Raw genomic sequence first — 27851 nt, forward strand, 5'->3', positions numbered from 1 at the left:
TTTCGAGTTTTATTCGAGAATCACAAAGCAGTTTTTTTATTTTTTCGAAAGATTTTCTGGCCTGTTCTATTCTCGATCTTATTTCTAGATCAGGATTTAGGCTGCTATCGATCCAACATACCAGGTACTTAAATCTATTGACCTGTTCTAAAATGTGCCCATTTATTGTGCAAGGTTGAGGTACGTTTTGGTTTTTTCGGATTGACATCACTTTGGTTTTTTTAATGTTTATTTTCATACCAAATTGCTCACAGGTCGAGTTGGTCTTGTCGATGAGTCGTTGTAGACCTAAGTCGGAATCCGCAATTAACACTATATCATCGGCGTATCTGATACTGTTGATATTTACGCCATTCACCTTGACTCCATCCTTGGAATCCTCCAATGCTTCTTTAAATAGAAACTCGGAGTAGAGATTAAACAGCAGAGGCGACAGAACACATCCTTATCTAACTCCCCTCCTAATTTCTACTTCTGCGGATGTGGAAACTTCGATCCTAACTCTGGCGTTTTGGTTCCAGTACAAGTTTTTTAAGAATTTGATGTCTTTTCCATCTAAACCGACTTCTTGCAAACGTTCTAATAGTAGGTCGTATCTTACTCTATCAAATGCTTTTTCGAAGTCTATAAAGCATATAAATATATCTTTCTGTTGGTCGTAGCATTTTTGGGCGAGAACTAGTAAACTGAACAGGGCTTCTCTCGTTCCCATGCCGGCTCTGAATCCAAACTGATCGTCTCCGATGATTGTTTCGCACTTTCTATAGATACGATTATGTACGATTTTTAGTAGGACTTTTACTGCATAACTCATAAGGCTTATCACACGGAACTCATTGCAGTGTTGTGGGTTTGGCTTTTTTGGTAGTGGGATGAATATTGACTCCAGCCAATCTTGGGGTATTTTACCTGTATCATAAATGCGATTGAATAAAAGGACAAATATTTCGATATTTTCTTCGCTGATTAATTTGAGGCAATGTACTGACGGAACGAACATTTCTCTCTGAAAGCAGGGAGCATCTCATCAATGGTAACAAATGATGAATGATTATAACCATTTTGACAATTTTTACGAAATGGTCAAACACCACACGAATGGGAGCTAGCTTGTCAATTTTTGATCGCTCTGCACGTGTTTCCTTATCATCAAACCTAATGCAACGAAGAAGAAATCGGAACCTTTGTAGAGTCATCGTAAGATAAAAAATTCCTATACCATAACCATCTCTCCTCCAAACATCTTCTGCACTGGCACGATTACAGTGACCTAGGCCAGATAAATACAAGAGTCCTATAAAAGCACGGATTTCCATTTCATCAGTGAGATTAGCATTTCGCTCTCGCGAATAGTTTTCTTGCCATCCAAAAAATAATTCCAAATTCCGACAGTGTCCTTTAAATTTTTAGTACTTGTTGTAGGCCCTGGTAAGCGAATTATTATGTTATCCTGTCTTGTTCTAGTGGTTCTTGGCTTTGGAGGATGCTTCTTCAAGTGAGTTGTACGGTTCTTGCCTAAAACAATAAAAATTTAGCATGATTTGCTAATACATATTCTAGTTTTTTAACATACCTATATAGAAAAGACGGGCAGACTGACGAACCGCAACTGTTTCATCTCCTGTTCTGATTCACTGTCGAGATTTATAACTTCCTCAATGTCCTGTTCCTCTTTCTATGATTCATCTTCGCATGCCACTGATTCAATATCACTATTATCTAGTCCTACTTCTTCTAAAAGTTTCTGCAAATAAGCTTGCCCGTGCTCGTAATCCCCCATTTCTAAAATCTAACAATATTTTAATTAGAATTAGAGAAATGTACAAATATCTAAGAGCTTACCTCGGAATATTTTTGTATCGATATTAGTGGCGCCGGTCTGAGACACCCGAAAGCTCGTTTACTATAGCACACTATTACACTGTAATGGTCACACGACGACTAACCGTCAGTCACAACGGTACACGAAGGTACTGAAAGGTTCGATTCCTTACAATAACCTGTTTAATACCAACATCAAAAAAACAGTCTACCCGGTCTCTCACACAGTGACGCCAATACCCAAAGGTTAAAACGCTTTTTGATTTTTGTCGATATGACACTCTGATCAAAAAATATGGAATTTTTATCGTCGAATTGATATACATTTTATTTAAAATTGATATCGCGGGCGTAGCCGCGTCGCTTCGCGCGATATGTTTGAGAAAACGATTTATTTTACACAAAAAGTGCTAATGAGCATTTTTGTTCAAAATTATCTTAGCTACATTTTGTATCTAAAATATTTTTTTCTACGATGCACAGATTCTTGGTAAATCGATTTTTTCCGTTTTCCGTTTTCAAGCCAGGGATGAAAGTGGTAAACACTTTCCAACCAAAACTTATTTCACATAACCCTTAATATATTTCATGAAAAAACTTTTAACCATAAATAGTATGCACACACCTACCTCCTTTTACTTTTTTCATATAAGGTACTTCAGAATAGAAAGCTAAATTTCTTGCGGCTAGTTCTCGCATGGTCGCTAACATTGTATCATTCACCCAGCTTGGCCGTGTGAAGTTTTGGAGTTTTTCAATTTCCAAAGTGTTGTAAATAGATTCAACGTCTTCCATATTAGTAACGTTGCTTCCAGTATGTTTAGTAAGATATTTCTTCAATTCTTCGTGTTCATGCTCTAGTGCTAGTATGGTTGGCGATTGTCTCAGTTCTTTGAAAATTGCATCGTATTTTGCACAAGGAACTTTCATAACAATGTTCTAAAAGGGAAAAAAATTATTCAAACATATTTTAAAAGGTTTTGAACAGACCCTAATAGTGTAAATATGTAATTATTTTATAATCTAGGAATTCTTTACCAAAAAAAAACGAATCAAAACTATCAAACTTTAGGTATATCTGAATGGATATACCTATCTACTCTTTATGCATGTGAAAGCTGGGCAACGACGCAAATAGATGGCTTTAGGATCAAAGCTAGCGAAATAAGATTTTTCAGAAGAGTAAAAGACATTACGAGAATTGATAGACAATATCATAGACAGTAGACTTGATCGACAGTATATACTTAAGAGTAGATGAACTAAGTACCTTTGAAACGGTCTTAAGTATATTCATCCTACTGGTTTTTTGAATGTTATTAATTTTTGCGCCCTACGATCTTTCAGTGTTTTTATCACACGTTAAGATCGAATCAAGCAGTAATCTCCTTTAATCTTATTTTAGACAGAATTTCGTCCGAAAATAACATACTCATTGTTCCCTTAGATGAGAAATGTGAAGATGGAACGTACATGTATAACGAACTCCTAGAAATAGTCATAAAGAAGAGTAGTGAATAGGTAACACTGAAGCATCCTCAGGCTTAGTCTTAACCTTATATCCCGGCAACAAAAAAACTTTTTAAGGTTAACGAATGAAGCACGTGCCATTTCAATACGTGTCTTAATTTCTTTGGTTTGATCTACAGTTGATGTTATAAATGTTCCTAAGTATTTGTAGGTATCCACAAACTCTCAATTACATTATCTTCAACAATCAATTGTCAGTTTGTATCTGCTGATTTAGTTATGTTTACATTTAGTTTTCTTCAAATTCATTCTTAGTCCGTATTCATGACAGCATTCATTAATGCGTTGCATGACGTTCTGTAAATCATTGTTGTTATCCATCATTATTACTGTATCGTCTGCAAAACGCAATTTATTCAAAACTTCTCCATTGATAAATATAAGTTCTATTGAATCTGAGAGCAATGACAGAACAATTAACAACATTAATTTAATAAAATTATAAAACACAATAAAATACCGGAAAATTGGAAAACGAGCGAACTAATTCTACTATTCAAAAAAGAAGATAAAAAACAGCCAGAAAACTACAGAGGTATAAACTTGTTAAATACTACGCTAAAACTAACAACTAAAATTTTACAAGTGTTAATAAATCAGAGGATAAGTTTAGCAGATGAACAATATGGTTTTCGTAGTGGAAGGTCGTGTACCGATGCAATATTCGTTATAAAGCAAATTACTGAGAAATCACTAGAGTATAATAGACCAGCATTTCGGTGTCTGATTGACCTAAAGAAAGCGTTTGACAGAATAAGACTTGATGTAATCCATCTTCTGTATAATAGAGAAGTTCCCCTAAATATTATAAAAGCTATCGAAAACATCTACCAAAACAACAAAATGGAAGTCCGAGTAGATGGACAACTTACAGAACCTATAGAAATAGGCAGCGGAATAAGACAAGGGGATTCATCGAGCCCCATGCTTTTCAATTTAATCGTGGATGAAATCATCAAAAGCGTTAACAAAGGAAGGGGATACAGAATGGGAAACAAAGAAATCAAAATACTCTGTTACGCAGACGACGCAATTTGATAGCATAAGATGAAGATAGTCTGCAAAGCCTGGTCCACAGATTTAACATAATGGCAAAAGAATTTAATATGACAATCTTATCTCAGAAAACTAAAACAATAGTAGTCAGCAAAGAACCAACCAGATGTAAAATAGAAAGTATTAGCATCAGTATTGAACAAGTAATGGAAATAAAATACCTGGGAATTACACTGTCTAGCTATGGAGACCTGGACAAAGAAGTGAGAGATCAAGTACAAAAAGCAAATAGACTGACAGGATGCCTTAATACGACTATATGACGAAACAGACACATTGACACTTAAATGAAGTCAAGAATTTATAAAGCCCGTGTAAGATCAATATTGACATATGCCTCAGAAACAAGACCCGCCACAGCCACAACGCAAAGGCTACTGGAAACTGCAGAGATGAGAGTACTGAAAAGAATTACAGGAAATATGCTGAGAGATCGAAAGAGAAGTGAAGACATTAAAAGAAAATGTAACGTAAGGTGTATAAATGAATGGACACAAAATAGAAAAAAGAATAGAATAACCACATAAGCGGAATGGAGGAGACCCGTGTCGTCAAAATAGCAAGAGATAAGTTACCAATCAGCAGAAGAAGTATCGGACGACCGCGCAAAATATGGAGTGACACCCTTCCATACAGGTATTAATCCGCCAATGAACAAGCAGAATTGCTTATAAAGAGGAAGAAGAAGAAGAATCTGAGAGCGCGGTCTTTAAATACCGCTTCACTGTAGACATTGAAGAATAGTGGTGACAACAATTCTTCGAAAAATTCTGCCGTTTTATCTTCATGGTAGTCGACGCAGGAGTCTTTAATATTCTTTGAAGAAAGCCACAGGGCATTTGGAACCCAACCATTTTCTGATCCAGCATGTAAAATCGTTATTCTTTTCCCTTTATTTGACGGATCTTGTGTCTTACATTTACCGGAGGAATCGGCAAATCCTTTAGGTCGCATTGAATGTTTGTCAAACCATGTCTCGTCGTGGTAAATTATCGGACGATTTTCAGAACGGAATTTTCTTATCGAAGTTATATAGTCATAACGCCATTTTTGTAATATATGAGATTCCATAATTACTTGTCTTTTGTCAATTATACGATATCGAAAGCTCATACTTTTCAAAATTTTCCATAAGCTGGTGAGGCTACAGCTTATTTGGGTTTCGTCAACATTGAGCCGTTGCTTCAGAGCTCTTAATGTAGGTATGCGTTCTTCTTCGTACATGGTAGACTTTTCGACGTATCAAGTCCTTATCGGCTTCGTCCATACATTTAGTGGAACTGGAATCTTTACGTTTTTTTCTTGTTTCCTGTTTCTATGGGATTTGATTTAACTTTTTTTACTGTGGTCAGAGGTATTTTTGTCAAATCGCATATTTTACCCGTAGCGGAAGTTGTGTCAAGTCCTCTTTTAAGTAAGGTAATGTATATAGTTTTTACAATTTGCTTTACATCTACAGATAAATGTTTCTTCTTTACCGGAACACTAGAAGAAGAACCATTATTATTATCCCACGGACGCACATAATGATAGAAAACGTAATAAACAAAATGAGTAATACTATTTAACATTTCCCGTGATACATAAAGACAAATAAATTTGATCAAGAACTCGTATTTAAATACTGGTTGGTGTTCAGTTCCATAAACTTATTATATAAATATCTGAAAACCACTTAAAAGGTCGAATTGGAAAAACCCTCTTATCAGTACAGTTTCGTTAATATAAGCCTTATCTGTATTAATGAAATTATAATGAGTTTGGATTGTACGCAATTAAATCAACATTAAGAAATGAAGATTGACAAATTTTACCAGGTAACATATTTAAATTTTACCTGAAACCGGGCCTTTTATACTATTATCGGTTAACCCAGGGTGTTTATAGTCGGTACTAATTGAAGTCAACCATTTACTACTAAGCAAACTTTACATGAAATACTTACAGTGTCTTCGGTTCTTGGTAGGTATCTTACTGCCACTGGCTGCCATAATAATTCTTCATTCCAAATTTGACTACCGACAGGAGGATACAGTCCCGACAAAAACAGCTGACCACTCATTCGACATCTTTCCGAATAACTGCTGGTAATATTTACATCTTTATGCCAGAAAACATCCGGGATGAAGTTTTTATATTCTGTTCTAATCGATTTGCCCAAATCATACATTTGTAGCTTGCCATTCTAAAAAGATATTTACAAGTTATAGATTTAGGTGATAAACAAATAATTGATTTATCGTCCCTCTCAAATAGGTCGAGAACATTAATAAAAAAATTAAAATATTTAAAAATTAGTAAAAACATCGATTTTTTTCTACTTTCCTTGCTTACTCGTATAACTTTAAAACAATTCATTTTGAACCAAGTCGTACTGAATTAAAATATCAATAATTAAATTTTCTATAAGAAATACGGCGGGTTAATAGTTATTTAACCAACAAGTGTATTAATAAGGGTGATTAACAATTGAGATATTTTAACGCGTGAGCGAAGCGAGCGCGTTAATGTTCGAGATTGTTAATCGCCATTTTAATTCACGAGTTCGTTACAAAACTTTTCCGTCGAACGTACTTTTCAGAAATAAAGATATCTTAGTTTAAATATTTATTTACTTAACGATAAACAACAATTTTTTCAGCTTTCATTGACTTTATTCAAAGTTTCCTTAGTGGTAGTTTTATTATAGTAAACATTAATATTCGAAATGGTACAATTACTGAAATTAAAGGAAGATATTGATAAATGATTATCTGCTGTATAGCATTTTGACAAATTTATATTTAAGTCTTCTTGGACCTCTGTAAATTCTGTGATAGAAGAAGTTACATTCTGGTGGAGTTAAATTAAACTCTTCGTCAATATACATCCTTTGATTTTTCAAATACACAGAATTTTAAACAATAAAGAAAATAATGACATAGAATGACAGATAGTACTAACAGCGGCTACTTCATTTTAAATTAATTTTTTAGTGGGAATATAAATAGGTATATGTTTGGTTGCCTACACCACAGGTCACTGCCAATCACAGAGCGTTTAATTAATTTATGCAAGCAATGTATGTTGTGTTGCCTATAATGAAATCGTTCATTAATAGAAAATCATTCATTAATAGGGGTCATTAATCAATGATTTTGAGGGTGTTAAAATTGATCATAAATGGACGGTCGACGGAAAAAATGTTTTAATTTATTGCCCCTGCTGCAAAATAGTAATAAATACAAAAAAGAGGGGAAACAAGCCTTTTATAATTCAACGTTTTTCGACTATTTCAATTGCACATAATACCTTATTAATCCGTTTGCAAAATATTCATAACATAATAAAACAGCAATCAAATTTTATTAAAATCGATTTAATAAATTTCTCATAATAATCTTGCAATCTAAATTTATTTAAACAAATTGATTTTTTTTTTTAATTTTGCCCAACAAAAACTAGACCATATAGAAGTTTGCCAATTTTTTTACTTATAAATACACACTTAACCTATCTAACGTACTTTATGGAATTGAAGTCGAAATATTTAAATGGCCTCAGGAATGTTTTAAAATTATAAACAATTTTTTGGCTTATAAACAAATAAAATATGTAACTCGGTAACTATTAACTTAACTTAAATTCAGGAAACGGCGGCGTTGAAAAATACTCGGCAAGACGTTTCTTTCAAAAGAAAAAAAAAGTTGAATTACGACTGGTGGTTCCTGAGATATAACTGGTTCAAAGTTGACCGGCATTTGCGAATAAATTATAAACAATAGGATGATAACTTTTAAACCATTACCTTTTTCTTTCGGTGCTCTTTCTAAGAGAGTTAACAGATGATAGCAGCATGGAGTACTCTCCTTGGAAAGCAACAAAAAGGATAAAAAGACCAGTACCCCATTCTCCATCCAGTAAACTGGAAGACGGTAGTTGGGCTAGGAGCAATAAGAAAAAGGCAGATAAATTTGTTACATATTAAGAAAATACAGTGAAACTGCATGCATATCAAATATCGTTAGAGGCTAATTACACACCTGCCACCGAAAAAAAAAACCTGCCTCGTAAAGCCATAATAAAATCAACCAACCTAATTAATGCTGCATTTAGATCGAGATATTCTCCAAATTTATAGAAAATACCCGGGGTTATAATGATACTAAAACCACGGAAATCACCAAACGAATTCTCCTCATATAGACCAATATCACTTTTACCAGTGATGTCGAAGCTGTTTGAAAAACTCGTGTTAAAACGAATGAAACCAATAACAGAAGAGAAAAAAGTGATTTCAAATCACCAGTTTGGCTTCAGAAATAAATATTTTATGATTGATTAGCTACACAGAATTCTAATATAACTGAGAAATCATCATAAGAAAATAAAGTATGTTCTACAATCTTTTTAAACCTAGCTAAAGCCTTTGACAAAGTATGGCATGGAGGTTGAATCCACAAACGCAAAACGCTTATGATAGATATTTCATCAATTAAGCGTGTTCACAGATCTAAAAGAAATGAAAGCAGGAGTCCCTTAAGGAAACATATTAGGTTTGGTCATCTACCTGTTATACACATACGATATACCTGCACTAGAAAATGATACTATTCTATATACTAATCTATATACTAATGATACATTTCCATAATGATACTGCTATCCTAGCAATACAGTTCCTAAATCCTAAAATTCAGGTATCCTAAAATTACCGATTTTACTAAATAAAATCCATAATTGAGCTTAAAAAATTAAAATCAAACTAAATGCAACTAAATCAAATCACGTTAATTTTACAAATAAAAAATCCAAAACATTCCAGAGGGAGGTACTAGGTATCTGTTACAAGAAAATGTATTCGCCGATGGGAAGAAATTCAGCATTGTCCATATATAACAAATAACTGCTATACAAACAAATACTGATGCCAATATGTACACATGGCTTACAACTCTCGGGCTGTGTCAATTCAAGTAATATCTAGATCATACAGAGGAGGAACATCGTTGATCAGAATTAAGGAACATTAGAAATTATGACCTCCACCAGAACCTTGAGGTGAAAGATCCGAGGCCATCCAGTTCCTATATAAAACTGGGTTAGAAAGAAGACTCGAAGCAAAGAAAATCATTTAAACCTGCTGTCCTGTTCGGGTCTATTTGACCCAAAAAAAAAATTATTTTTTTTTGCTAATTTTTACGCGGCGTAACGTTTTGGTGTTTCGTGACTTTATTACCTAATATGAGGTCTTTCACCTGTATACGAGATAAAAAAATCAACTTCCAGATTTTTTTGATAAAAATTAAATTGTTACCTATATTACGTTCGGGTCATGTATTTAAACCGTTAAAAATTACCTGTGTACGTATGTTTAGTTGGTAGTATTTTATATATTTTCTAACAGTTTGTCAGTCAGGTAACTCTATAAATAGAAAAAAGTTTCTGCAAGCTAGAACTTGTAAAAAATGTGTAGTATAGCTGGACGATGTCATTTAGAAGGGAATGTCACGTAGAAGGAAGTGGGGATGATAGACAAGTGGTAGGCTGGTAGGACACTGATATTCCAAGCGCATTTATTTACATTTCAATTTCAAATTTCAGTCTATGTTTGCATGTTGATAATGTCGCATTGAAGAACGCTAACCGAAGATGAGCTTCGCGAGCTTGTGAACCTGTCAGAGAGTGATGAGTGCATATCAGAAACAGAAAACAATACAAGTAGTGTGAGTGAGGAAGAAAGTAGTGATGATTCTGCTGTTCCATTCTACATACAACATCCTGTAGAACCTTCTATAACAGTTCCTTCAAAAGACGGTGATATCTAGAGGTCTCTCGATCGTCCTTATCAACGCGGTCGTTTTTCCACGGCCAATGTTAATAATGCTCCAGGAGTTACAAGGTATCCATGTGCACGAATTTTCGATATTAAAAATTCATTTGACGCATTCTTTTCTGACATAGTTGCAAACCAAATTATAAATATGACGAACATGGAAGGACAGCGTGTTTTTGGAACCAATTGGAAAGACTGGTATAAAATTGGTTTTCAAGCATACATTGGTCTTTTATTGTTAGCTGGAGTTTTTAAGTCCCATGGCGAATCAACTAAAAGTTTGTGAAATAAAGAAACGGGTCGTAGTGTATTTCGAGCAACAATGTCCCTGGAAGTGTTTAAAAAAAATTCGCAAGTAATACGTTTTGATAACAAGACTACTAGACAGGATAGGACACGTACTGATAAACTTGCTGCAATACGTGAAATTTGGGAAAAATGGGTACAAAATCTACCAAAATTTTTTAACCCTGATGAAAATGTTACCATCGACGAGCAATTAGTTGCCTTTAGAGGCCGTTGTACCTTCAAACAGTACATTTCAAACAAACCAGCGAAATATGGCATAAAAATTTGGGCTTTATGTGACAGTAAAGTTCGTATGTTCTAAAATTGCAGATCTATACAGCAGGCGCCGTGTCGGAACGGAATCAGAATGCGTGTGGTGTGCGACTTGTGTAGTGATTTAAAAGGCCACAATATTACTTGTGATAACTTTTTTACATCATACAGTTTAGCACAACTTCTTAAAAAAAATACAATGCTGGGGACTATTAGAAAAAATAAGCCAGAGCTTCCAGCACAAATTTCGAATAAAGCAGTTCATAGTTCGTCTATTTACTTCACGCAAGACACCACTGTTGTTACTGTTGTGACAGAAATGACAAAAAGTCCCAAATTATTTTAGATTACAATTCCAGTAAGGGAGCAGTGGATACTCTAGATCAGCTTTTTGGTACATCTACATGTAAGAGGAAGACAAATCGCTAGCCTTTGATTGTTTTTTATAATGTGCTGGACATTTCTGCCTACAATGTGTTACGGTTCGTTTACGCGTTCGTTTTATGGACATCAATAAATCCCCAATGGAACACCAACAAACTTACAAAACGGCGAATTTTTCTTGAGGAATCGGGAAAAACACTGGTGAAACCACTTATCCTTTTCAGGTAAAATTTACCAAGAAGTAAAGACTTACAAGAACTGGTAAAAAGAAGACGAACAGAAGCGAATAGAGAAGATGGAAATTCTAGTGAACCGTCTACGGACAATCCAACTCCGTCTGCTAAACGAGCACGCTGTAAATTTTGCTCTAAAAACGATAACAAGACTAATATTTTATGTTGTATATGTCACAAACATATTTGTTAAACCCATTCTTTTTATTACTGTCCCAGTTTTAAACCAAATTAAATTTTGTAGGTATTTGTTCTTAGGCTTTTCTGGGAAAGAAAAAATGCCTTATATTTTTGTTAATAAGGTTTAATTTACATTAGCAACATCATTTTTGTTTAATTAACTATAATTTCTTGTTAATAAAGTTTTGTTTAGAACCATTAACTAATTTTATTTCGATTAAGGACCGTAAACCATAGTTGGGTCATATTGACCCGAACAGTACATTTGCATAGTTGACTCGAACGGTACAACAGGGTTAAATTAGTGTAAAGTGTTAACTATTGTAAAAGCAAAGCATAGTGCTGTGTTTTATGTTAGCTACAGTGCATAGTTGTTAGGGAAAATAAGAAGACATTATAGAGTATGCTCTTAGAATTGGAATATTATTTAGTAATTTAAGTCAAAGAAGAAATAATAATTGGTCAATTGTGGCCAGATTTCAGTGGTATAAACACAGCTTAGGTGTTTAATAAAAAAAACTTAATCTGAGTTCTGAATAACTTAATTTATTTATAAAGTATTAATATATAACAGGAGTAACTTAAATATATAAGACGAGTAATACGTGAATATAATGGTATTTGAATCACAAATGGTGTCACGGTATATGAATCACGGTGACACTTTTAATTTGTTCTTATTGTTTATCAGTTTTTTGGGAAGTATCTTAAAGTCTTTAAAATCAGAAAAATTTATTTCGATAACATTACAGAAAGCCTGAATGATTTTGTAGTGCTTGCTACCGTATACCACCCAGTACGAGTTATAATATGGACTTATAATATCGAAAGATCATCAGTTTTCAATAACGCTCTGAGCACTATCGCACTCCATTTCGGATTGTCTCGATTTTATAAATCTTTAGTTAATTATTTCAAAAGGTATGTAATTCGATGATAGCTCTTTAAAACATAGCTACATGAATAAAGTTTATATTTTGACCGGCTGCCGTAACTGCAAAAACGTCAAAAAACGTCAATCTGATGAATTTTCCAAATGATTCCACAAACTAGTGGAATCCTTTGATAACCATTTCTTTCCTATTCTTTTTTTATGTCTGTTGTAAAAATTGTCATGAATTCGTAACTAAATATCTAGCGTCAACAGAAAAAACTTAACACACTTCCTTGTTGCGAGTAACATACTGCATAAATTCGTGGATATATGTTTGGGTATTGGCTATTCAATCTCCTCTGACTTCCTTCCCCTCCCATTCAAATCCAATATAAATATACCTATCTCTCTTACAGGCCCAAAATACATTAAAAATGAACGAATATCGAAATGCGGATTGGAACCTCTACAAAAACTGTGTTAAACAATTAGGTACTAACGTTATAAAAAAATCTGTTATAGACAACCTCAATAACACAGAAAATATTGGCATGAGCGTTATTCAAATTAAAAATTTTATACAGGAGGTAATCTCATATTATAGTCCAATGATACAGATAAGTCACCTTACACCGACTCTTTCACAATATATTCTAGCCAAAAATCAAGCAAAAAGGCGGCTATTACGTTAATATACAGTCAACAGAGACCCACCCACTAATCAAAACGAAATATAACCGCATCTCTGCCAAGAAAAGAGGAAAATCATCGTTCTATAGGCTCGCCAACGGATGGATGTACGTTGTAACCTCAAAACTGGACTACATAGACGGAGGAAAATTCTGAAATTTGTTCAAAGCGCCAACAAAAAGCTCTCTAAATGTTTAAACCAGTTGATAAATTACCAAATTATAAATTGAAATAAAGAAAAGGTCGAAGCCTTTAAAAATTCTTTGCAGGCCTTCTTCCAAACTCCAGATAACCCAAGATTTAATCGTGTGTTTGAACTCGAAACATACAATATTGTTAGAAACAGTTTCTCACAATTGCTTCCTGACATACATGAAAAATCATAGACCTTATTAATATTGTCGCCATGGTGGCTATTGCTGATGCAGTAAAAACAATTCCTTTTGTTCCGAAGGTTAGCGACAGCCAAACGATAAGTTTCTCTGTTTTGTGTCGCATGTATTATGTTTGCACCTTCTGGTATTTGGTTTATTAGCATGGATTTTGTATTTCTTAATCCTGCCTTCCACTATAAGCTATACCAGACTATACTTATCATTACGGAACACATGACACAGATATGACGCTTTCTTCCTTTTAACAGTTGTTAATAATTGCATCTCTTTATCCATTCGTCTCAATAAGAATGTATAAAGTGTATTGATCACGCTTTCCGTCCAAGCTATTCTCAGTATGCGTCAATACAGCCACATGTCTAAAGCCACTAACTTGTTTATAGTTGCTGCTGTTAACGTCCACCCTTCTACTCGGTATTTCGTGGCACGCCATCGGATGCGAATGCTTATTAACGTATGACTCGTTAAACTTATAAGACGATATTCACTACACGTCTTAGAATTGGATTTCTTGGGAAGGGTCAGAAATGTAAACTTCAACCAATCCGATGGAATTTGACGGTATCGTATATCTTACTAAATAGTTCGAACATTACATGCATGTTGTTCTCGCTAAAAATTTGACTGGTATTTCATCGCATCCTGTTGACTTCCCATCTTTCGTTTGATCTATCACTTTTATCAGCTCACTTTTCAATATCTTTGGTCCATTCAGGTCAAGAGTGTTTGTTACATGATGATAATACTTAAATAAATTTTTTATGTAAATTTCTCAAGTTTGTAACTGGTCTTCTTTGTCTACAATAAGTTCGTTGTTCTCGTCTATTGACCTACCAATCTGTCTTTTCTTGTACGTATAAGTAAACTCTTCGATTTTTTTATACATGTTAAAGCTATCGTGTCTTTATTCTAGTTCTTGTATCTCTTGACATTTTTTTTTGTAACCATTTCTGTTTATTCTCTTTTATTTCTCTGCTGACAGCTCTATTTAGTTCTTTACATCGTTCGGAATTATTTTTATTTTCTCCCTCTGTAGATACTGTACACCCATAAGGTGTAATATTTCATCTGTGATCCACTATCCATTCGTTCTTCTTCCACTCGGAATAACCTATCACTTCATTCGCACCATTACATATAGCGTCCCTTAAGTTGATCTAGTATCTTTCGATATCATTGATAGTTGCATTAATACTCTTTGTAAGCTTGACTTTTAAAGTAATTACTATTTAAATGGGAATAAGCCACAATTAAAGGTTAAAGTACGTTTATTGACGTTTCAATTTCCACTTCGGAAATCGTTCTCAAAATACAAACATTAGTAAATTAAACAAATTTTGTTTTTGTTACTTGGTGAAAAATTCTTCTAATAATTTAATTGTATCTGACTCATTTATATTGACAATTCAGACATACATTATACATTTTAAAGTAGACGACTTTAAAATGATATTGTCAATATTTTTGAGTTGCGTTCCTGGGACGAATTTTCTTGTAAGATAGTTCATTCGAATTCATGAAATCAACTTTAACTTGAGAATATCCGTCAGAAAAAAGCATAGCATGTAATTCGTCTTATAAAGAGAAAGACATGCCACGATGACATTACAAATCTCCTGTTAGTGATTCTATAGTAAATTATGAGGGAAAAACCAGGAAAAAAACCTCATAATACTATCCCGACATGGTAAGTATTTGGTCGTGCATTTAATTTACCTTCAATGAACACCAAATTTTGATTTTATATGTTTGTTATTTAAAAAACATAAATTATGTATCCTCTATATGTTACGTCTCAATAGTACTGGTATTTTCCTTTTAATAACTTCCTTTTTTAATATGGGTAACTAGATCCTACTACATTCTGCAGAGGAATTTTCGACACAATTGGTTTCATTTAGCATAATTAGAGCCGCGTCTTTGATTTTCCCTTTTTACCATCCATTTCTTTTAGGACTATAATTGAATAATTCCATTGAACCCTATGTTCATTATCCCATGCGTGTTTACATATTTGAGATCTATCAAATTCTCTTTTTTTAATATAAGATTGATGTTCACTTATTCTAGCATTTAATGGCCTGGATGTTTCACCTAAATAAAACTGATCGCATTCACAAGGTATTTTATAAATGCAATTCTTTGTCCTTTCTTGTTCATTGTTAGGTTTGGGTTTAGACAAAATAGATCTCAATGTGTTTGTTGTTTTGAATGTTGCTGAAATATTGAATTTATTTCCTATCCTTTTAAGTTTTCTGACAATCCTTTTATGTCTGGTATTGTTACTTTTTTCGTATTATTCCTTGTGTATGCTGTAGGATCTCGTTCTAAGTTGTTCTGTTCTATTCGGTCGATTGTTGAAAATTCCTTATTTATAAACGATAAAGGATAATCATGTTTTAATAAAACAGATGTTAACAAATGTTTTTACTCCAAGAACGAATTTTCGTTAGAACAAGTAATTTTGGCTCTATCGTATAAGGATTTAATGATTCCTTTTTTAATATTAATATTGTGATTTGATTTGAAATTTAAATATCTGTTGGTGTGTGTTGGTTTTCTATACACCTGAGTCTCATAACCAGTATCGTTCTTAGTGATTAAAACAGCCAGGAAAGATAGTGTGTTATTATATTCCTTTTCCATGGTAAATGTTATTGTCTCTTTTTTATTGTTTATATCATTCAGAAATGTGTCCAACAACTCTGATCCATGAGGCCATATTGAGAATACATCATCTACATATCTCCACCATACTGTGGGTTTTAAATTTTGTATAGAAATAATATTTGTTTCAAAATCTTCCCTAAATATATCGGCTAATAATGGAGATAAACTAGATCCCATTGCCAGACCAAAATTTTGTTTATAGAATTCATTATTTAGTTGAAAATATGTATTATCAGTACATAATGTTAATAACTCCATTATAGCTGATATGTTTGGTCTTGTTCTAGTTGCCAATGTATCATCACTCTCTAATTTTGCCTTGACTATATTTATAGTCTTATCTAATGGCACATTTGTAAATAAACTATTTATGTCAAAACTTACTAAACTATTATGTGAATTAAATTCAATATTTGATAATTTATTTAAAAAATGTTGTGTATTTTTTATAAATGTGTCATTTTTATTTGCAAATGGTTATATAATATTTAAGTAGTAGATATATATATATTTATTTGTAGTACCATGAATTCTCCTTGTAATGAACTATCAAAATTTCTATTAAATATTAAATATCAGAGTGGTACATCCACAATTGGTCGAAAATATACAGGTACAGTTTTCTGCTCTCCTTAACTACAACATACATATAGGATTGTTGCGCCCCACAATACTATATAACGACGCCAATGAGTACAACAAAATACAACTCGTATCAGATATCAGATAATCAAAGATAATCAAAAGTAGTAATGTCTTAGATACGACGTGCGGCGCGCTCAAAGACCCTTTTTACTATTTGGACGCCTTTAGGAATGTATACGCTTTGTTATAATATAAGAGTGATACATCCCACAATTGGCCTAAAATATATAGGTGCAGTTTCTGCGCTCGTTAACTACGTCATATATGTTACGGTAAATATGATTAAATGGGAATTATTAATAATTACCGGTTACTATTAATACAACCCGAATAGCTAGGTAAAAGTAATAAATATACCAGAAATAATTACATTGACCGGTTATTATTAATAAATCCCGTATTCAAACGGTAAACGTGATAAATGTTGAATACCAATAAGTTCTTAGAAGCTTGCGGGGTGGAGGGAAGTAAGTAGATTAGTCACTGCAACATACCAGTGTTAAAATAAGGCGCGCGTATTACCACAGTGATAGTAAATCTGTAGTCGGAAGAGGTTCTGTGTCGTTGTAAAACATTTTTGTTTAGTTGAACAAGCGGTGTAAAGTTTCGAGTGTTCTATGTATACCTACTAACTTATTTTACAATGAGTGATTTCGAGTCCATGAAAGCACGATTTAGCGATCAAATTGATACGCTTAAATCTGGAAAAGGAGACAATCATGAGTTATTCACCAGAGATGAGTATTATTTTTAATGAAAGTTAAAACAACCAAAGACAAGACTTCTCACAAAACACCTGAAGAAAATCAACGGTTATCACGGTATGATATTATACAAATTGGTAATGTCGAGAAACTCGTTGTGCCAGTAAAAAACGACAGAGATCCTATTGTTTATTATGTATTTATGGAGGAAACTTTCGATATCATTTACGAGACTCATATTTCAATTGGACATGGGGGCCGCAACAGAATGATGAAAGAACTTATACTTAGACGAAATATAAGAACATCACTGTGGAGTTTGTCAAGGTTTACTTAAGTATTTGTGTACAGTGTCAAAAAAAAATGAGTATTCCAAAAAAGGACTCATTGTGAAGCCAATTTTAAGTAGTGCATTTAATTCGAGATGTCAAGTCGATCTTATTGACATGCAGTCACAAGCGGATGGTGACTATAAATTTATTATGGTCTATTAAGACCATATTACCAAATGTGTCGAACCAGCTTAGAGCAATAAAAACCAAGCGTGCCGAAGAAGTTGCGTACCATTTGTTGGAAGTGTTTACCATATTTGGAGCTCCACACATTTTACACAGTGATCATGGTCGAGAATTCGCAAATAAGATTATTGAAGAAGTCTGCAGTATGTGGGACGAACTAAAAATTGTCCACGGAAAACCCAGACAGCCAGTTGCAAGGTTCGGTAGAGAGAGCGAACCAAGATATCGAAAAATTGTTGGCCACATGGCTGGAAACAAACAAAACGAGTCAGTGGTCGGAAGGCATAAAGTTCATCCAATTTATGAAAAACAGAGCTTACCATTTCGGCATTAGCTGTAGTCCATACGAAGCACTATTCGGTTGTAAGGCTAAAGTAGGATTAAAAACATCCTTACCTGCTGGTACTTTAACTGAAATTAGAAGCGAAGAAGATTTAGAAGCAATATTAGCATATGAGTCCAATGATGCTGATGATGGAGCAAAGCACCATGGTAATTTGGCAATACAACCGAGGATTCACAATTAGCGAATGTTGAATATCCCGGTAACGCTAACAGCCCAATAGAATATAATACATGTGCAATAGTTGCTATCAATGGGGAAGACAATGACAATAGGGAAGATAAGACAATTGGAGTTGAAGAAAATGAGAGACATGAATAAGATGGCACTGAAGTTGAGAAAACTTCAAAGAAAATTCAAGAGATTCGAGATCTTGCTAAACACTTATAAAACAAGCTGACAGAATGTTAAAGCATTCTAATGATAGATAATCAAAGGCCAGCGCACAAAGCTCAAAAATTACAGCCAGAGTTTTGTGTTAATAGCTTAGATGCGGCGCCCCGAAGACCAAGTTTACGATTCTGGCGCCTTTAGGAATCAATATCCGCTGGTTTTGTTATAATATACGAGTGGTACATCCCAAAATTAGCCTAAAATATACAGGTGCAGTTTTCTGCGCATTATACATGTAGGATTTTTGTGTCTCAGAATCCTAAATAGCGAAGCCAGTGGATACAACAAACAACTTCTGTTAACAAGTTCTGCAACTACCATGGTTGTTACGGGTAACGGGAAATCAGGGTTACCCTTTAACAGGATCAATTGGAGGGCAAGTCTGGTGCCAGGAGCCGCGGTAATTCTAGATCCAATAGCTTATATTAAATTTGTTGCGGTTAACAAGCTCGTAGTCGAATCTGTGTCCCACGCCACCGGTCCATCGTACGTCGTACGCGGTGTCAATTTGCGTGTCGTGGGACGACCTGCATGTAATTTCCACATAAAAATCGAAACGTCAAAATAAACTTATTTTAAAGTAAAATTGTGGCTTCTTCCCAATAAAAATAGTAAATTATTTTATGAATTTAAATTTAAATTAAACTTAAAAAAATTCACAACTAATATTAATTTACTTTACATGTATTAGGATTTCAAAAAATTTTATGTAAAAAGTTGGGGGGGGGGGGAAGAGTTTGGCGCATTTTTTTACATTAAGTTGGCGCCTTTTTTGAAGAGTTTGGGTTGGCGCGTTTTTTAGGAGCCAGTCCGACCCTGCTTATGCCGTTGACTAGTTACTAGTTAATCCGCCTTTGAAGCCGATTTCTTAACTCCAGGACAAAAGAGTGCCCTACCACTTACTAACTCATCCGCCCGAAGCCGTTGGCCAGTAAGTGGGATATTGCTTATAACGGCAATCACTCGGACGTCAGAGCTTCGTTTGTTATCTAGCAGGATGTACCGAATGATCAGGATCAAAATCATCACACGGGAATATCTCACATCCCACATCAATAATAATTCCAATCTGGTCGCTCAACTACAAATGCATTGTTTGCGTTAAATCCACAATACTTTTAACATCCCAACTATAATCGAGAGAATCAACTCTCGAAACAGGAGTCTCAAATTAAAAGTCATTCAAGGCCAAAATTCCAGAGCCCAAACATCTTAAAAGCTACATGTTCATATTTGGGAAATTTACGAGTCCACAAAATCAAGGAAAAAACTTAACATTTCATCCATTTGACTATAAATTTGTAGCGATAAACGTCCGGACAAATACGCAAATCACTTTAAGGTAATCCCCTGAGTTATCATATTTTTATACCCTAAGCGCCTAATCCTTTCCCAATATGGTTTCCTTACAAGGAAAAAATGGTTTCAATTTGAAAAAAAAAACCAAACCATTCATATATAGTAAGAAGTTCAAACTCCTGTGTGCTTTAAACGAAAGATTGAAAATAAACTAGAGTAATAATGTACCATGAAACATTTATTGCTTGTCTGTAGAACCATAACCTACCACAAAAGACAAATCAGACAAAGGATAGGAGTTGAAAATGTCATCAAAAGAATCAGCTTAACGTAAAACTAGGTAAAAAATCAATACGTTTCTACAAGGGGACAGCTGATATGGATTTAAATCTGTTTACCTCAACCTATAACTTAGTAACTTACATTTGTTAATTGTCCCCATCCTCCTGGCCAAGAGTAGTTAATATAGGGATCGTTAGGAAACGTGTCTGTAGGTGCTCTTTCACCGTGCCTAAAAATCTAAAATATAGTCAGATATAGTTTCAGGTGAACGAGCGTGACATTATAATAAAAAATTACACAGCTTGACATACTCACTATATGTAATTGTTGTATCACCGATTCACCTGTCACTTGATGTAACAAAATATAATAAAGTATATATTTAAAAAAATAATGTTTACACCACTTCATTCTCAAAAGCACATTACTCTTGAACAGTATTTTAGTTTATTCATGAACCATTACGCATAATTCAACAATACCTAATACAAAAATATCATGAGATTAAATAAGATAGTGTTAGACTTATATAAACAACATTGACATTAATCAGTGTCGTACTTACAAATCTTTTATCAGTTTATAAAAGGAGAGTCTGAACAATAAATTAAGTTGAAGTTGAAGTAAAATCTAAACTATAATACATTATTTTTGTTTGGTAATACGCAATACTACGTATCCGGCGATTACCGACGTAACCTACTATGTCAAATCAGAGTAGAAGTAGAAGCCACTTTCGATTATAACGCAACATAGGTACTTGAACCCACATTCATGAAGTAAATAAACGCTTGCGCTATTGCGCTCACTGATTCCGAACATTAAGCAAGTGTTAATATGATTTTATCGTACTTCGTTCCAGATTTACTGATGAATTGGTGATTGCTTGAATTAAAGGAAATAATGTTCTTCTTAGGTCAGGACTATGTCAAACCAGAGTAGAAGCCACTTTCGATTATAACACAACATAGGTACTTAAACCCACATTCATGAAGTAAATAAACGCTTGAGCTATTGTGCTCACTGATTCCGAACATTAAGCAAGTGTTAATATGATTTTATCGTACTTCGTTTCAGATTTACTGATGAATTGGTGATTGCTTGAATTAAAGGAAATAATGTTCTTCTTAGGTCCCTATAAAACATGATTAATATTAAAGTGTGAAGATTACGCTTTCACGGCTGGTATTTTGTAATGCTAACATTACTTTCCAGATTTATAGACCGTGGTGTGGAACTGTTTTTTCCTGACGTTTCATCACGCAGGCACAGTAATCCTGGTTTGAAGAGGCATGCATGCCCCCGTAAATATTAATCAGACACCCATTTTCGAGGTGGGAAGGATTTGCACCTGGATAAATTAGAGAAACCCTTTCAGTCCTAATGCTTCCTACGTATCTAGTACCTACTGTTATGCCGTGGGGGACTACTATCATCGTAGTTGAGTGTCTACTATCATCTAAATTGAGACGCTATAGTCCCATTGTCAATTTATCGTGTCGCCGTTGTGTTGCATGACCCAGAGCAGAGTTTCCGTTCCGGGCTATATCCGGTGCGGAGATTGCTCGATGTATGAGTGAGTGACTTTTTTGTTTTTGTTAGTAGGATTTTTGTGACAAATAATACTTTTTTGTGGCTGTTGTTTTTTTAGGTTTTTTATAGTTTTTTATTTTTTTTTTGGGGAACGACTTGGTACTACCAACTATGTGTAATCAGGAAAGAACCTAGGTCATCTGCGATTTATTGCGACAAACAGTTGTTTTGATCTTCTGTGCTTCCATCGGTGGAAGAGATCATAGCCTACTATCTCTTGGAGACTGTAGTTTGGATGGTTCTCTAGTTCGCCCAATTTTGCTCATTATTTCTTTGTCTATTGTATTGCATAAATGGGTACTTTTGCAGCTTCTCTCAGATCTGTTGTGGTCTGATTGAATCTTCGTCTTGTTGATGGTGCACATGTGCCCACAATCTTATAGGTCTGTACTTTTAAGGAAATATGCTGTTTTTATGCGTTCGTTATATTTGTTAAATCAACGATTGCTTTCGAAGAAACATATTTTAGAGCCCCGTTTCGTCTGGTCCTGGTGCTTTCTTTTGGAAACTCTTTCTGATTCGCTCGCTAGCCTCTCTTGGGGAGGTGGGAGTTAATATTAGTCCTTCTTGCTCTTTTGACATTTCTTCATAAGATTATTCGACTTCTTCATCAATTACTTCTAGCTGGTGGTAGTTTAGTGTACAGTTTCTTTCGAAAGTTCTTCTAATCACTTCAGCTTTGTGTTCTGTAGTGTAGTTTTCTTTCATTCCTCTTCCATTTGGTACTTCCATACGTCCTGCACGTTTGGGCCTTGTTCTTTAAGATCTTGATGCTACAATCTTAATTATCCTACATAGATATCCCGATTATTAAACTGAATTTTCTAGATCTATCTCAGTCTCGACCTGTAGATTCTAGATTCCTTTAGGTCTTTAAATATAAAACCCGTTCCAAGCATACATTTCCCATTACTATAGAAAAATCTTTAGTGGTGTTATTCTTATACTAGTTCGTCTTATATTGCGAATATTATCCCTGGTTTTATAAATTCTTTAATATGTCGGTTTCGCCGTATAGTGTTATTAACGTATCCTGACAGTATATTTGTTTTTTGTACTTGATCTCTCACTTCTTTTTCCAGGCCTCTATAGCTGGATAATATAGTCCCAAAGAATTGTACCTTAATTACTTGTTCAATTTCTAATTTGCATTGTAAAAATTATCCAAAAGAATTAAAAGTTTTTTTCCAAACGTTTTCAGTCCTATCTGACCATCATCAGTGAAAAATCTTAGGCTTCTTTCAGACGGACGACATTTGTCGTTATCGTGCAGTGTCGTGTCGTGAAAAAATGTTTGGTTGCTTTCAATTTCTGCCGTAGTCGTGCTGTGAACTGTTGTCTTGTATGATGGATGAAAGAAAAAGAAAGCGTTTAATAGTGTTGGCATTATGGCATTGTCACCGAAAATCTCGACAAATAAGAAAATATTGGACTCATCCGCTTTTTGAAAATAGGTATTTAGTTTCGATGAATTAAGTATTAAGATACAGGGTGATTTACAGAAACAGGACACCAATATGCGAAATTGCATAACACCAATCGAGATGCTCGCAGTTACTCTAAGGTCAGTAATAACATTCTAAGAAATGCATACTATTTTATTCTGTACGAAAAAAACAACAAAGAGATGTAAACTAGAAACACATAATGCAATTTCGGTATGTACCTATCATTCATCAAACAAATTAATACTTTTTTAGCCGTCAGATGAGACGGTTGAATACGATGGGGAAAATACATTTTTTCTTGTGTTAATTCAGCGACAGAGCTATTTTTTCCTGAAGCGTGTCCTGAAGGTAGCAAAAGGGTATAAGTTCTTTCAGAATTATTCTGCAGTGCGGTGCTCTGCGAAGATCCTTTTCCATTAAGAAAGTTGGATGTTGTTCCATGAGAATCTAATGGTATTGACAGTATTGATGGTATTGGCGATATTTGCATTGCTGTGTGTTCAGAAGGCAAGTAGTGTGTCATTATAGATTGTGTGGGAACTGCCGCTTGTCCTAAATAAAAGTTGGGATTACCTGCATGCATTCGATTTGCTGAATTTGAAAAATCGTTTCGCTTTAGAGACTGAATTCATTGTAGTACTCCAACTTGGAATTCACAAATGTGCTGGTGGTGGAGGTGTTTCCAGTGCTGCAATCATTCGTTATTCAAATGCAGTCATCCTTTTTTTGGAACCCGATTGTATTTGTGGCTCTTCAAGTTTACGTTTTTTGGTTGTTGGTGTTTTATTATTGTCAACAGACACTTGTTCTTGGTTAATAGTGTCTAAAACAATTTTCTGTTTTTTACCTCTAAATAAAAGAAAAACAATATTAGGTAGGTATCACTTAAAAGATATTTTTTTAGGTACTTTGCTACTGGATGTTCATTTACCGACCTCCATCACAGATACAAAATAGGAATTTCGACCATTATTGTTCAACAGGTCTCAAAGGTTATATGGAATGTTATGCACAATGATTGTTTACCTAAACCCTCAACTGAAAAATGAAAAGCCATTGCAAATATGTTTGAGAAACGGTCTAATTTTCCGCATTGTATAGGAGCTGTAGATGGGAAACATACACGGATGATTAAACCAGCCCATACTGGGTCCATGTACTTTAATTATAAACATTATTACTTTGTTATTTTAATGGCGGTAGTAGATTCAGATTACAAATTTATTTATGTTGATATTGGATCGTATGGAAAATATTGTGATTCGACTGTGTTTAAAAATACAACATTTTGGAGACTACTAAAAGATAATGAGTTAGCTATTCCCCCTTTAGAACCATTGGAAGGATTTGCATCAAACTTACCGTATGTAATTGTAGGGGATGAAGCTTTTGCGTTGGATGATAATTTACATCGTCCATTTGGAGGTCATAATTTATCAGTCAAAAAAAAGTTTTTAATTACCGTTTAACTAGAGCCAGAAGGTACGTGGAATGTGCATTCGGCATTCTTTCAAATAAATGGAGAATTTTTCACCGTCCTTTTAATGTGTCGCAGAATTTTGCTGTGGATATAGTTAAAGCATGCTGTGTTCTTTATAACTACGTACGTGATAGAGATGGATATAATCCACAAGACACTTTGACAATAGGTGAAAGTATTGGGGATGTTCCTAATAGTCATTCAGTACGTGGAGGATTATCAGCAAATGAAATTAGAAACCTTTTCGCAGATTATTTTTTGACCGAGAAAGGATTAGTCCCTTGGCAACATTTAAAAATATAAGTTTACTAAGCTAAGTCATTATAATGTAATAAATAAAGCGAAATATTTTTACTTACCAATTTCATTTTGTTCTTTTTCTGACATCTCATAAAATCCATCTTTTAAAATTCTGCAAATTTCTTTCCAACCCTGTAATGTCTTATTTCGGTTTTTATACTGTTCTAAAGTTTTATCCCATAACACCGGCCGTTGTTCAACAATATTGATAAGAAGCTCGTTATCAATTTCGATGTCCATTTTTTTTATTTTATTTTACAAATATTTTTAAATCTAAATTCACTACCACTGTTTAGAATAAATCACGATTTTTTCGCCTACGCACGACAAGTGTGAAAACTAGAATGGACTTGCTTGTACCACTGGCATCACTGCAGTCGTTCACGACCACGACATCGTGTCGTCGCAGTGATCCCGCCGGGGTACTACGACAGTCGTGTACGACTACGATTTTAAATCGCGTCGTGTGAAAGTTTTTATTTAATCAATGAGTTAACTGCTATACACGATATCGTTGCCGTACACGACTACGACAAAATGTCGTCCGTCTGAAAGAATCCTTAAAAGTAGTTGAAACTAGATACAAATCTAAGTATAATAACCTTTAGATTACATGATAAACATATTGAATTTCCAAAATGTGGTGACACATGGTCGATGTTATAGGATTTCACTTAAGGCAACATACAGATCCCCGCCCGAAAAAGGACATTAGGCTTAACTCAGACGTACCACTTTCCGACCACATTAGAACCACAAAAAAGTGATTGTGTGTTGAGAGTATACAATTTGTATGAAATATCGTGGTAGCACTCAGACGGACGACAGACTATGGTCGGTATCAACAACTGTCGTCGTCGGTGGGTGATACCGTCCACAAAACTATCGCAGATGCTGCCCGTCCTGCGCTCACACGGGCAATTCACCGACCACAAGCCGACCACAGGCACGGCATCCCCACCAGCACAGCGACTCCCTAACCAAAGCGTCATTCACTTTTCTATGCGTGAAGCATAAAGTCGTGCTGGTGGTGATTGTTAAATATTTGTTAAATAGAAATTTTAAATGTTATTAAAAAATACTCTTTTCTAAACCCATGCAGATCTACAATGTTAGAGATAGAGGTTTCGATGGTTACCACGGGTATGGTTACAATACGACTAATACATATCAAGAGAGATCACAGCTGTTTCCCGAAGACCGCTATGGTATCCGAACTGACCGACCTGAGATCCGGCATTTCGAGATCCGATCGCCAAGAGTTCAACCGGAATGTTCACAAGGAAGTAGTCTTCAAGCATCACTATCTCCAACAGAACCGGAGCTTTTGCCACATGAGAATCCGGGACAAGCTTTGTCACCAAGTCAACCGGAGTTTTCACCACTTTCCCAGGAGTCGCTTTTATCTCAAAGTTTTGATTGACATCATGTTTATTGTGTAAATATTTCAATAAACATTAAGTAATAAAATGGTTTTACTGACATTAGAGCGATTGCGAGGCGTTCGTCAGGAGGAATACTTGACCTCATGGATGTATCTTCTCGTTTTAAATTATCCTTTAACTCTGTTAACAAATAATCGAAAGTACTTTTGCTCATTTGAAAATAATTAAAAAATTTGTCATCATACAGTCTTAAATGATGATAAAGTTGTTGAAATTGACTTTCCTCTTTATTTTCGATGATAGGATAAACCCAATACAATATATTACGACGGCGCCGTCTTTTTTTGTGCAGTAAAGGCCACAACAATGCTTCTTCTTCAAAATTCATCGCTGTACTCTGTGATTTGTGTGGTTCATTTGTGGTTGATTTGTGGTTCATTCGACTACAGCACGTCCACAAAATTGTTGACGGATAGTGGTCATTTTGATCGACAAGTCAACCACCGTACGACCACTGTTTTGTTGGTGTTAAGCCTTAGAGCCCAACGGTTGATACTGTACCACCAGGAGTTAAGTGTGTCCAAACTAGTGATAGTAAGGTAGATATTTTAGAATTTTTTCTACGATTTTTCCCAGTAACTAATACCACGGGCCTTTGCAATTTTCTATTAGACAAGTTATTACCGTTGATTGAATATCCGAATTCAGATATTCAATCAACGCTATTACCTAGTCTGCACCTCTAAGCTAAAGATATACGGGATCAGGGCTACGACAATGGATTGAACATGAAAGAGAAATATACTGCTTCAAAAACGGATTCTTGATATCAATCCTCTAGCATTAAACGTGCCCTGTGCTGCTCATACATTAAACCTGGTCGTTAATGACTCTGCCAGGCCTAGCTGTGAATTTTTTTTTTTTTATATGGTATAATTACTTTTCCGCGTCCCCATATCGATCGAATCTAAAAGAGCACGTGAAAAATCTAACTTAAAACTGTTAAGTGGCACAAAATGGGAAAGTCGTATCAATGCTGTTAGACCTCTTAAGCAAGACCTAAAGAACATTATTACTGAATGCCCTAATTGGAAATCCCACCAGAGATACGAAAACAAAAATAGGCGCTAAATCAATAGTTAAAAGTCTAGAAACATTTGAATTTTTGTGCTCAGTTGTAAATTGGCATGATTTATTATCAAGAATTGATGTCTTAAGTAAAAGCTTTAAAATTCTAAATTAAATATAGCGG

General features: G+C 34.6%; 2 protein-coding genes across 3 annotated transcripts in view; one reads left to right on the forward strand and one right to left on the reverse strand.

Moving 5' to 3' along the window:
- LOC140437121 (prostatic acid phosphatase-like) overlaps positions 1 to 21105 on the reverse strand; it is a 30620-nt gene extending 9515 nt beyond the window's left edge. The window contains exons 1-5 of one of the 2 annotated variants that reach the window (XM_072526451.1): positions 20959 to 21105; positions 20709 to 20875; positions 20535 to 20630; positions 6353 to 6592; positions 2451 to 2760 (exon numbers count right to left, since the gene is read on the reverse strand). In XM_072526451.1, the coding sequence (XP_072382552.1) occupies positions 2451 to 2760; positions 6353 to 6592; positions 20535 to 20630; positions 20709 to 20804 (742 nt within the window). In that variant the 5' untranslated portion in view covers positions 20805 to 20875; positions 20959 to 21105. Of the gene's footprint in view, positions 1 to 2450; positions 2761 to 6352; positions 6593 to 20534; positions 20631 to 20708 lie in introns of both variants that reach the window. The other variant, XM_072526450.1, reaches the window with a different exon arrangement.
- gcl (germ cell-less) overlaps positions 1 to 25192 on the forward strand; it is a 116008-nt gene extending 90816 nt beyond the window's left edge. The window contains exon 7 of the mRNA XM_072526453.1: positions 24339 to 25192. Coding sequence (XP_072382554.1) covers positions 24339 to 24483 — 145 coding nt within the window. The 3' untranslated portion in view covers positions 24484 to 25192. The remainder of the gene's footprint in view (positions 1 to 24338) is intronic.
- The last annotated feature ends 2659 nt before the right edge of the window (positions 25193 to 27851 follow it).

Source organism: Diabrotica undecimpunctata, chromosome 3 (genome assembly GCF_040954645.1).
Source record: "Diabrotica undecimpunctata isolate CICGRU chromosome 3, icDiaUnde3, whole genome shotgun sequence".
In the NCBI taxonomy this organism is placed as follows: Eukaryota; Metazoa; Arthropoda; class Insecta; order Coleoptera; family Chrysomelidae; genus Diabrotica; species Diabrotica undecimpunctata.